Source organism: Helianthus annuus, chromosome 3 (assembly GCF_002127325.2).
Source record: "Helianthus annuus cultivar XRQ/B chromosome 3, HanXRQr2.0-SUNRISE, whole genome shotgun sequence".
NCBI classification, from domain to species: Eukaryota; Viridiplantae; Streptophyta; class Magnoliopsida; order Asterales; family Asteraceae; genus Helianthus; species Helianthus annuus.
In genome coordinates this window covers 171,364,399-171,376,663 of record NC_035435.2, presented here as the reverse complement: position 1 = coordinate 171,376,663, position 12,265 = coordinate 171,364,399, and the positions used below count along the sequence as shown (strand labels likewise).

The window sequence follows — 12,265 nt, the reverse complement described above, 5'->3', positions numbered from 1 at the left end:
TCAACTTGATGGCTTTTGTATGGAGTAAATAGAGGTGTACAAACTGGGTTTATTTTTTTCCCAAAACCGGTTCGGGTTGTAAACCAAATTTGTTTGGTCAACTTTGGTCAAAACCGGTTTCAGTAGAACCAGTTTGGGTGAAAAATGTTCGAACCCTATTCAAATCAGTATGGGTCGGGTTGAAATCGGTTTGGTTCATAAAGCGGTATCCAAAAACTGGTATTTAATCTTTTTTTGTGGGTTGGGTTGAAACCGGTTTGGGTGACGAGAGGGGAAACCAGTATACAAATTGGCGATTGGGATTTGGTAGTGCAAATGGGGCCGGGTTAAGAGAGGACGAACTGGTTTAGCTCAAACTTGGTAAAGTGTCAACGTATACATTTGTTCAGTGTAGGTAAAGAATTTGGTCAACAAGTCAACAAATTTTAATAAAGAAGTGGGTTACCCTAAAAAACAAACGCAGATTAAATTCGATTATCAAAACTCATAAGTTAACAAAGAAGTTTGAAAAGGTTCGAATTCAAATCATCTCATCCGTCTATACTGAATATTTGTGCTGCGTAATTTGAGGTAAACATCAATTATTTGTCGTGATTTTAGGGTTAATATGTCAATTATTTTTAATCTCGTTATCTTTGATAGTTTGTAGGAGGAGGATGATATTTCTCTGCATCAAGCTTTAATCTTTGTTGGTTGAGCATGGTTACAAAAACCAACATTATGAATATAAGATAAATCTCTTGGTTTCTATCTCTTATTACCAGTAAGTTACCAATTAGCTTGGAATTATAGGTGGATCAATGGTTAGTTCTTTAAGCAAGGCTACAACTTTTTCTCTCAGCTGGGAATTAGATCATAGAATACTTGATAGCATAATTTTAACTAGGGATGAGCATGGTATCAGTTCAGTACCGAATAACGTGGAAACTGGGTATCCGTATCGGTACCAAATGCCCATCCCTAATTTTAACTGCATTTACAAGTAAATTTTATTTGACAGTTAAGATAGTTTGAATAATTTTCTAGTGTCTAAAACTATGTTGTCAAAAACGCAAGGCGCATCGGCCTCGCCCGGAGCCTAGGCGCAAGGCGCAAAAAAAGCGTGGGCTTTTTTAAGAAAAGCGCACATAGAGAAAAAAAAATATAAAAAACTTGTTATGCTTTGAAAATAAATAAGATTCAACATATAAAATTAAAAAAACTATTATAAATGCCATTTAAGATCATGTAGCTAATAGTTAGTAGCAAAGGACTTATATGTTGCAAGTTTTTTTTTTTTTTTTTTTTTTTGGGGGGGGGGGGTGTGCAAAAATGAGTTTCTGAGCTGGAATTTGGTTGAACTCGTGCGTGCCCAAACGTCCTGCTCAAAAAGTTGAAGTCTTTTTCATTTCTGAAGTTGGGAAGTAACAAATTTCCAATGTTTGATATTATATCCTTGACTAACCAAGTTCATTTGTTTTTTTTATCTCGAGTGGCCTAATCCTTCCGATTTAGATGCCTTCATTTGCAACAACGGTGCTGATCTGTACTAACATCTTCTCATCCTGAAGATAACCTGTTTGTATTTGATCTTTATTTCATTCTCACCTTGCATATCGGTGGGGTGGTCAACGGATTACGAAGACTTTACTAAGGTGGGATTCTTCTGTTATTGAGAAAAAGGCCCAGAATAAAATGAACATGCTGTTACAGAAGATGAAGCAGTTTCTACCAACTACTGTTATGCTTTTAATTATCAAAATCCAGCACTGGTAACTTGGTAAGTACATCTATTACTTCATTTGTCCCGAATTAATTGCTATGTTGGTCGGGTGGGCGGACGGGCTGGGTAAAATGTTAAAACAAGTCAATTCACGTTTGGTTGACCCATAAACACTATATATTTAATTAGTGCGCTTTATATTTGGAGACTTTTAACTGGTGGAGGATCTGCCCGCAAAAGATCTTAGGAAGATGATGAGAATTCAAGCTCCCTTGTCACAATTTATTGCCAAAATGGGAGGAGAGTTAATGTTACTCCAGTGTGGGCGTATCGTTCCCAAACGCTCAGGTGTGTTCGTGCGATATGTTATTTGTTCTTTATTTGGTTGTACGGTAATATTTCTACTCATCCTTGATTTATAAGACTAGAGGGTATGGAGAGCCCCATCCTCAAGAGGATGGGCCGCCACGTCAACGCCACGTAGGCTCGGCTTGGAGGGGATGGACCTAGGGGGTGGGGGATGAACCCCTTTATATATATATGTGTATGTATAGATGTGTGTGTGTGTTAGGAGAGAGGAGAGAGGCACGGCTTCCCCAGCTGTGGGGCGCCGGTTGTGCCGAGCCGGACCTGAAGAGGGTGGTGTGGGGGACCGGCGCCGGTCCTAGCCGGGCCTCAGCCAGCCCCCATACCCACTAGTCTAAGTAGTCGGGCCTTATAGTTGACTTGTCTATGCAAAAAATATACTAGGTCCTTTTTAGGACCACCAGTCCCCAAGGGTCTGGTTACGGGCATGTTGGGCTGTGCTGTGGACAGGTCCCATTCTTTTGACCATCTATGAAGTCATGCTTGCACATTTTTACCATATAATATCAGGTACTTATATCTCCGATGGGGTATGGACTTGTCAAAAGTTGTGGTTTTTATTGGTGAAAATGGAGACATAGGTTATGAAGGAAATCTTGGTAGTGTTCACAAGTCTATTATACTTCGGTAATGCTATTAACGACCAACATCATGCCAACAGAATCCACCCGCTTTTAGACGTATGGTGCTCTGTTTATTGTTACTATTTTTTATTTACATTATATGGTTGTCTTTTGTTTTCATTAAACATGATTGTCGGTATCATTTCAGTACTGTAACCAAGTGAACAATATTAGATAAGGTTTGACTTAAGTAAAGCCGACGTCAACTATAAACTTCCAAATTTCTAACTTAGTAAACCGCCTTCAACAACAGTCCTATCGTTTTGATCGTCAGCCCAATTGTTTATCCATCTACAGTAGATTATGTGAAATCTTTTCAGCATTGACGACATTATCTTTGAAAATATTTAATCCGTTGTACGCTCGATTGCGAAACTCCTTTCCTCATCAAATCTATCCTTGACGCGATCCCAAATTTTAATACCAAATCTATCCCTTGTACCCCTCTCGTCTAAGTCTAAGGTTCTAACTTGTACAAAAGCAAGGCCTAAAACGTACTCCCTATCTTCGGTCCAAATAGGATCACCTGAGATAAAAAAAAAAAAAAAAAAACCAAAAACGGATTTTAATAAAAAAAAAAAAAAACTAACCATTGAAGTATCAAATACAAACTATACAACAACTAACTTAAAATCTCAAATACATGGAAAATTAAACAAGTTTTTAATATCCATCACAAACGTTATTTTTTGACATTGCCCCCTCAATTTCTTTAATCCTCAACTCCTCAATTTTTTTAATCTTTAGCTCCACGAGTTCCTTAATAACGGCCACCACGATTTCCTTCGGCGCTTCAATTTCTTTACCCTTCTCCGTTCCTTTAGCATTTTCTTCTTTTAAAGAAAAAAAATACACCGTTGGTCCTTGTGGTTTCTGTCGAATTTCAATGTCGGGTACTAATTGTTTTTTGTTGCAAAATCAGGTATTAACGTTCTAATTTGTCACAATATTGAGTACTAAGGCCAAACCTTTTGACAATGTTGAGTATTATGGCTAAAACTTGTTAACTTTTTTTTTTGTTAAATCTTGCTAAATTGAATAAAATGTCATTTGATCACTAGAGGGGCTATTTTTTAATGAAGTATATTTGACTAAAATAATTTAAAGTAATATCTTCAGTTTTATTTATATTTATAAAATTAAATGGATTTGAAGTTTATTATTTATAAACTCAAAGTTTATAAATAATATACTAGTAAAATAAACTTTTTAAGTTAATCTAAATAATAAACCAAGTTAAGATTTATAAAAATAACTAAAACAAATATCTGATCTAGGAATATATCAGTTTTGTAAGTTGAAATAAATATGAGGCTTTGGTTCCGTATGATATAACTAACAAATAGCAGTTATAGAAAAATCTCAAATTAGCATTTAAAAAATGAAAAAAAAATAAAGGAATAATTTTTTAATGCTTTTCATTAGGGATAATAATAAGGTCATGGGGTATGGGGCTTGGGTTAGGGCGTGGGTTGGGGGAAAACGCCCAAGCCACCATCCCGGGTGGGCTTGGGTTGGGGCGTGGCCCTTGGGGCTTGGCTTTCAAGCCGGGTGGGGGGCGGGGGAGCAAGCTGACATGGCGGGCTGTGAATGGTCCATTCAAACTAGCCGTTGGGGGCTACTTTTAAAAAAATTCCTTTATAAATACCTTACCATATTTAACATTTTTCTCACACAATATCAAACACATAAAACACAATCTTGCCATGAGTTCTTCAAGTTATAGTGAATCATCATCATCATCATCTGACGATGGTGCGGAAATATTTCTACAAACGATCGCGGCGGTGGTGAAAGCTATCGTGGAAGACGAAGACGATGAGGAAGAGACTCAACAACCTAAACAGAGGAGAAGGTACATCGCTCGTGAACGGCACACCGCTAACGATTTGTTGGTAAGCGATTACTTCTCAGCCTTCGATCTGATTTGGTGGAACATGTTTCAACGATTCCTGGGTTCGAAACCGACAAAGACGACGAAGAATGATAGTTTTTTATTTTGATAACTATTTTGTATGTTTATTTTAATAATTATTTTGTATGTTTATGTAGTTTTTGGTTATATATATATATAAAAACAAAAAAGCTGATGTGGCTTGGCCACGCCAGCCAAGCCACGCCCACCATACCCCCTTCAAAGTGGGTTTGAAACTTGAGTTTTGAAATTACACGTGTCAACAGATGCCCCAACCCAAACCCCACCATACCCCACGGTCTAATGATCACCATTGTTTTTTTGCGATAAAAGTAATAAATGAGAAATAAGAAAAAAGATGAGTAAACTGCCAAAATGTACCTAAGGTTTGATCACTTTTGTCACTTTAGTCCAAACTTAAATTTTTTGAATCTGGGTCCATGTGGTTTCAATTTTGTTGTCACTAGCAAAATCTGATCAGATTTTTAGTTAACATCCAATTTTTTTGTCTTTTTCCTCCGTTTTAATGAAGGGCAAAATTGACAGATTTCTATAATTTATTATAATAAAACGTTAAAAGTCTATTTTACCTTTTATAAAAAGGAAGAAAAAAGACAAACAAAACTAAATTTTAACCGAAAAAATTGACTAGATTTTAATTTTGGATGAAAATGAAAATAAAATTGAAATTCCTATAACCAGATTCAAAAGGAAATCTCATAAACCATTCAGGCACTTTACTAAAAAAAGATATGGAAAAATTACATTTTTCGTCCTTTATGTTTGTACCAGATTGCAACGGATAGCCTTTAACTTCCATAATTACACTCACAATCCTTTATTTGTAAAACTCGTTACACTCTACGTCCTTTAGCACTAACCAAATTAAAATTTTTAGTTAAGTATGACATGTGACTTAAACATGAGGGTAGAATAGTAATTTTACTTCTCTATTTATTATTTATTTAAAGACTCTCTCTTTCCCAAAACTACTTTTTCTTTCACTAAACTCTCTCTCCCTCCCAGCCTCTGTATTAGCCAACGCCCACCAAGTTTCACCACCATCATCACCATGTAGCCGCCACCCCCTGGAACTCATCCATCACCACAACCAACAACCCCCTGCAACCAATCCACCACCGCAGCCACAATCCCCCTGCAATAATCGCTTTAATCCGATCCGAATCTACCTCAGATTGACTATGCTCAAATGCGAGTTTTCAATAATTCCAGGCGGTCATGAACTCCAGATTAGCCTCTATAAGCTTAACATTGAGTTCTAGGGCTTCCTTTATTTTGCCAAAGTAAGCTTTGCTTTAAGGATCCTCCGTTAATTTAGAAATCTGCAAACGGTTTAATAGGTTTTCACCATTTCTCTCTAATATACTTTTAATTATAATGAAAAAATAAGGAAATTTTTAGTTATCCATGTTTGATTATTGAATCGTTAGCAAGCATGTGTGTTCATGCTCAATGATTAAGCACAAAACTACCAGATCTGATAACTTATAGATTATTTTTGTTTCTAATGATAATTAGGTTTTGTTAATCAGATCACTGTTACCGGATTAAGGTCGTGGCTATGAAAAGTTGGGTATTTTGCTCCCTGATTTCAAATCAGGTTATTCTTACTAAATGGGTATTCAAAAAAATTTGGTATTCTTATCGTAAGTGAGATGCTTGTGTGATTTTGGCTATCAGATTGTTATGTTGCAGGTTGCGGTGGTTGCAGGTGGCTTGGTGGCTGCAGGGTGATGATGGTGGTGGAACTTGGTGGGTGGTGGTTAGGATACAGAGGGTGTGAGGATAGAGAGTTTAGAGAGAGAGAGAGAGTAGTTTGGGGAGGGAGAGAGAAAGTATTTAAATAAATAAAAAAGTAAAATTACTAATCTACCCTTATGTGCAAGTCACATGTCATACTTAACCAAAATTTTTAACCTAGTTAGTGCTAAAGGACGTAGAGTGTAACGGGTTTTGCAAATAAAGGATTGTTACTGTAATTATTGAAGTTAAAGGCTATCCATTGCAATCTGGTACAAACATAAAGGACGAAAAGTGTAATTTATCCAAAAGATATTATTCCATTTTGATTTTTAAGAAATACAAATACAACAACAATAAGGACATGCTTTCCAACATTTCATAGTCAGGTTGAACTTGAGGCATCAACTCCTTTTTCCTCACGAATCGACGATCATGAATCTCACAAATTCTCTTCTTATCAAACTCAGAGGTAATTCAATCACCACATCCTTCCTTCTTCACTCTAATTTCTCCACAAACCGATCCATGCTTCCTAAAATCACCAACTTGAATCATGCACTCAACCTGTTCGATGAAATGTCACACGCGCGCCCTTTGCCATCTGTTGTCAAATTCACTCAGTTGTTGCATCTTGTTACCAAAATGAAACATTTTTCTTCTTCCCTTCATCTTTTCAACCAAATGTGTTCTCTTGGTGTCCCTGTTAATGAATATTCTATGAGCATTGCAATCAAGTGTTGTTGTCAGCTACATCGCACCAAAGACGGCTTTGCACTCCTCGGAAGCTGCTTTAGGCGAGCTATTCCACCCAATGTGTACATATTTAGTGCACTCATTGACGGACTCGTCCTAGAAGATAGGATTCTTGAAGCAGAGATGTTATTCAAGAAGCTCATCAAACAAAAACTTTGTGAACCTAATGTGGTTATGTACAACACAATGATTAAAGGGCTTTGCAAGTTCAGTAATAACGTTACAGCACTTGCTTTGCTCAGGCTAATGGAACAAACAAACTGCAAGCCTGATATTTTTACATATAGCACCGTCATTGATAGTCTTTGCAAGGATAAACTGATTGATGATGCTTTCAAGCTCTTTAAAGAGATGGTATGTAACAAAAGCATTCTACCAGATGTCATCACCTACACCTCTTTAATATGTGGTCTTTGTAAGTTTGGTCATTGGGGTGAGGCCTCAAAGATGCTAAAACAAATGGAGGATGAGAACATTTCTCCAAATGTACATACCTTTAACGTATTAGTTGATGCATTTTGCAAGGAAGGTAAAGTAGAAGAAGCTGAGGCTATTATCAACATCATGATTGAGAGAGGTAATGTTCCAAACATAGTGACATACAACTCACTTATTGATGGTTACTGTCTGCGAGGTGAAATGATTAAAGCAAGGGAGATTTTTTATTCCATTACACTTAGAGGCCTCGTTCCTGGTGTTGTTACTTACAATAGTTTATTGAATGGGTATTGCAAGAATCTGAATATTGAGAAGGCTGTGCAAATGTTTCATGAAATGACTGTAAAAGGTTTAAAACCCAATGTAGTCACTTACAACACCATGATACAAGGATTCTTTCGGGTTGGGCGTTTTGTAGATGCACGCAAACTCTTTGATGAGATGCATGCACAAGGCCAAAACCCAGACCAATACACTTATCGAATAGTTTTAGAGGGCCTTTGCAACAATCATCAAGTAGAAGAGGCTCTCTCTTTGTTTCATTTGATGGGTGATAGCAAGCTTAATTCTGATATTGTTGTGTACAATATCCTCATCAATGGTGTAGGAAAATGTGGGAAAGTGGATATTGCGAGGGTTCTTTTCCAAGGTCTAATTGATAAAGGCTTGCAACCTGATGTTCGTACATATAACGTGATGATCAGTGGTTTTTGTCGGGAAGGTCAATTGGGGGAAGCAAAGTTGTTGTTTCTTAAAATGGAAGAGAGTGGCTGCCCGCCAGATAATGTTACTTACCGTGTTCTTCTCCAAGGATGTCTAAAGAACCAGCACTATGATGATGTGGAGATGCTTTTACAGGAAATGGTTGATAGAGGTTACTCACTTGATGCTTCGACTTTATCGTTATTTATAGATCAGATCGCAGCTGGTTCACTAAATAGTTGTATGCTAAAGTTGTTCGGTAAGCTTGTGCCAAAAGAATTAATGGACGATCCTAGCTTATGTGACTGGGAGTGAAACTGAAATAGTAATTGTGGGATGACATGTGGTCTTCATGTGTTTGTTCATTAGACATTTTCAATATAACGAATTCACAAGGATTACGCATTTGTTTTTGTTGTAGTTTAACGATGTTTTGCTCGTTCCATGAATACCAGCTGTAACTTGTTCTTTGTGTTTTATCTTTTGCTTCTTGAGACATGATATTTCACATTTTATCAACTTGATGTGGTAGTTCGAGTTTAACATCTACACCGTGTCTGTCATTGTTTTTCTTTTCTGAAATCAGCCCTGTATTAGCAATCAACTCAAGTTAATTTCCTTGTCAAGTTTCACAATTGATATTGTATGACAATTCAGATGGTAATATCTTCTTTGTGTTTTACTTTTTGCTTCTTGAGACATGATGCTTCACTTTTTTTTTTGGCTTTATATGCCGGTTCCATTTTTATATATAGAGTAAAGTGTCATTTTGGTCCATGTGGTTTGGATAGTTTTGCCAGTATAGTCTAAAGGTTTCATTTATAGCTTGTGGGTCCAAATACTTTTCACCATTGCCATTTTGGTCAAACTAACTTAACCCCGTCCATGAACTCGGTTAAGTGAGGTACAATTTTGTCTTTTTCTATTATTTATAATAATTCATTTATTAAGCCCTCCATTTTAACCCATTTTCTTCAACCTATCACATGTATCACGTACAATACTTGATAATCGCAGACCGTTAAGCAGCAGCAGCAGACAATCAGCGGACACTCCACTCCGGCGAGATAGGACAGACACTTCACTCCGGCGATCTATCAAAGGTGAGAATCTGGCCGGAGTTAGCCGGAACAGGAAGGTACTTCGATTTCCGTTCACTTTTAAATCCTGCATCAATAGATTTTACTGAAACATGAAATTAGATTATGACAAATTAAGTAGCACCCTATCTTACTCAACCTGCTCATGTGTCAAAAGGAGACTCTGTTGTAGCAGCATCCCCTTCTAATGAAACTAATATTAGTTATGGAATTGATTTTTTGTAGGTAATTATATTTGTTCACATCGTTTGTTTTGTTTTGTTTTGTTTAGATACATATATACAAACATATTCAAAGATTGCTATGTTTGAGATACACACATTCAACTGTATACAGTAAAAATGTTATATTCATCACATAAGGTCTTCTAAAAGGAGTCCATGGTCACATAGGTTGAAGATAATGGGTTAAAAGGAGAGGGTTTAATAAATGAACTATTATTATTCCATATATAAATAAGAAACAACTTTGTTCATATCTTCATATCTTGGTTGTACCATGAGCTTAGGGAGTTTTTCAAAAAAAAACTTTGATTTTTCACTTTTAACCCAAGAATTTTCATATTTTGTATTTTAACCCCTTTTAATTTTTTACTTTTAATCCAAACTTTTCCATCTTTTATAATTTAACACAACACTTTATTATTTACAACTTTGGACACCCATACTTTTTTATCTTTCGCAAGTTTTACGTTTCGTTCTAAATTTTGCAAGTTAACACGTCGTAGCGTGTATGTGAGGTTCAACGTTTTTTGCTCTATTTTTTCATATTTGACAGGCCCGTCGCAACGTGTCCATTTTTCCCTTTTTGACAAGTTTGCCGCAACAGGCGGGTCCTAGATCAACTAAGTTATTATTTTCTACGTTTTCCATTTCTGGTTAATTTCTTCGCATTAACACACTGTAACGTGTGTGCGTGGTTCAACGATTTTAAATATGCTTTTCGTTCAGTGTAATTTTTCCCATTTTATCTATTTTATTTTTGCGATGTTGAGAGTCGATGCCGTTGTGGCATTGGTGCTACTTGGCACTGTTTTACAAACGATTTTAACCTATTAATTTTTTTACTAATATTTTGTTTCGGTTTACCCCTATACTTCCTTTACTTAAAAACTATTTTTTACGTGCATATTTTATGTACGGGTAGGTATAAATATGATTTGTTCTACATTCTGACGTAAACTTTTTTTATAGACGAGTCAGGTCAAATTCAATACGTTTTCGTTTAAAGAAACTATTTTTACGTGCATATTTTTATGTACGTTTTGGTATAAATTCAAGTTGTTCTACGTTTCGACGTAAACTTTTTTGGGAAATGATACAGGTCAAATATAATATTTTTCGTGTTTATTTTATGTATGTTTCGTAAAGTTTGTTTCGAACCGAGTGGAGTCAAATTATGGTTTCTTTTTCTCCCTTTTTTACGAAAGCTCTAATTAATCCCTTTCGATTACATGTGCAGATTTTCCTTCATACCCGTTACGTTTTCTATGTATGAGTTGGGTCACATATAATACATTATGATTGTTCGATATGAATTTGATTTACTTTACGTTTGATCAAATCACAATGCTTATACACGTTACATTGAGTTCAACTGGATACGTCGAAATGTGTGTTTTCATATGGTTAATGCATCATATAACATTTGGACCAATTCATTCGATGTTTATGATGTACACGCACCGCAACACGGGCGGGTCTTAATCCTAGTTATAAATAAAAGAAAAGGACAATATTTTACCTGACTTAACGGAGTTCTTGGATGGGGTTAAGTCAGTTGGACCACAATGGCAATGGTGAAAAGTTTTTGGACCCACAGGCTATAAATGAAACATTTGGACTATACTGGCAAAACTGGCCAAACCATAGGGACCAAAATGGCACTTTACTCTTATATATATCAACAATGTGAATATCATAGTTAGTTCATAGATTTTCTTTTCTAAAAGCAGCACTGTATTAGCAATCAACCCTTGATTATTCAAAATATTTAGGAATGTTATCATAGCATGCTTATTTTGATAGGTAAGTGATATAGCGCGTTATACAATAACGAAGATCAAAACACGTTGATTCTACGAATACCCGTGTTGTCTTTCCCAAACCCCCAAAATTCAACCCAAATGGCACATAATTTGAAGTGAAAATTGAGTTAATTCAAAAATACCATAACATTAAAAATAAAAATAAAAAACAAATTTTAATAGTTGGACTCACTTGAAAATAAAACAGAAAAACAACCCTAGCTAACCCATTTAGTGTCGACTTCTCAAACTTCATCACCCTTCCCCAACACCCTTTTTTTTTCTTCTTCTTCTCACCACACATCTCCGCCGGCAACACCTATTCGGAACAAACGAATTGAAGGAGATAGAGAGAGAGAGACCAAATGAGAGATGCAGAGAGATAATCGAGTTTTAGGCGAGGAGGTTATTCGTTGAGTTTTTATAAAATTATCATTCTAATATTTAGTGTAAACTATAATTTTCATCTGTGGTTTGATGATTTTAATACTCTCAGCTTGATAATTTAATAATTGCATCTATTGTCCATTAGTTTGCTAATTCTAACAGTTTTAGTCCATACCACACTTCACAGTGAAGTCATGATAAAAAGACTATAATACCCTTGGTATTCATAAATACGAAAGAGGTATTTATGATCGGGAGTCAATAATTAGGTATAATGTTCACCATTTTTTAGATAAAAGTAATAAACGAGAAAGAAGAAAAAAGATGAGTAAATTGCCAAAATGTCCCTAAACCTTTTGTCACTTTAATTCAAAACTTAAACCTTTTGAATCTGAGTTTCAATTTTGTTGCTATTTTAATCCAAAAGCAAAAACTGGTCAGATTTTCAATTAACATCCAACATTTTTGTTTTTTTTCCTACGAAGGGTA

General features: G+C 35.8%; 1 protein-coding gene across 1 annotated transcript; it reads left to right on the top strand.

Annotated features, from left to right (window-relative positions):
- Nucleotides 1-6,742: 6,742 nt before the first annotated feature.
- LOC118490267 (putative pentatricopeptide repeat-containing protein At1g12700, mitochondrial) lies at nt 6,743-8,683 on the top strand. The gene has a single exon (XM_035987764.1). The coding sequence runs from the start codon at nt 6,803-6,805 to the stop codon at nt 8,576-8,578; it is 1,776 nt and encodes a 591-aa protein (XP_035843657.1). The 5' UTR covers nt 6,743-6,802; the 3' UTR covers nt 8,579-8,683.
- The last annotated feature ends 3,582 nt before the right edge of the window (nt 8,684-12,265 follow it).

Excerpts from the sequence above, each read along its gene's own strand:
- LOC118490267 (XM_035987764.1), top strand. The coding sequence starts at position 6,803 with ATGAATCTCACAAATTCTCTTCTTATCAAACTCAGAGGTAATTCAATC.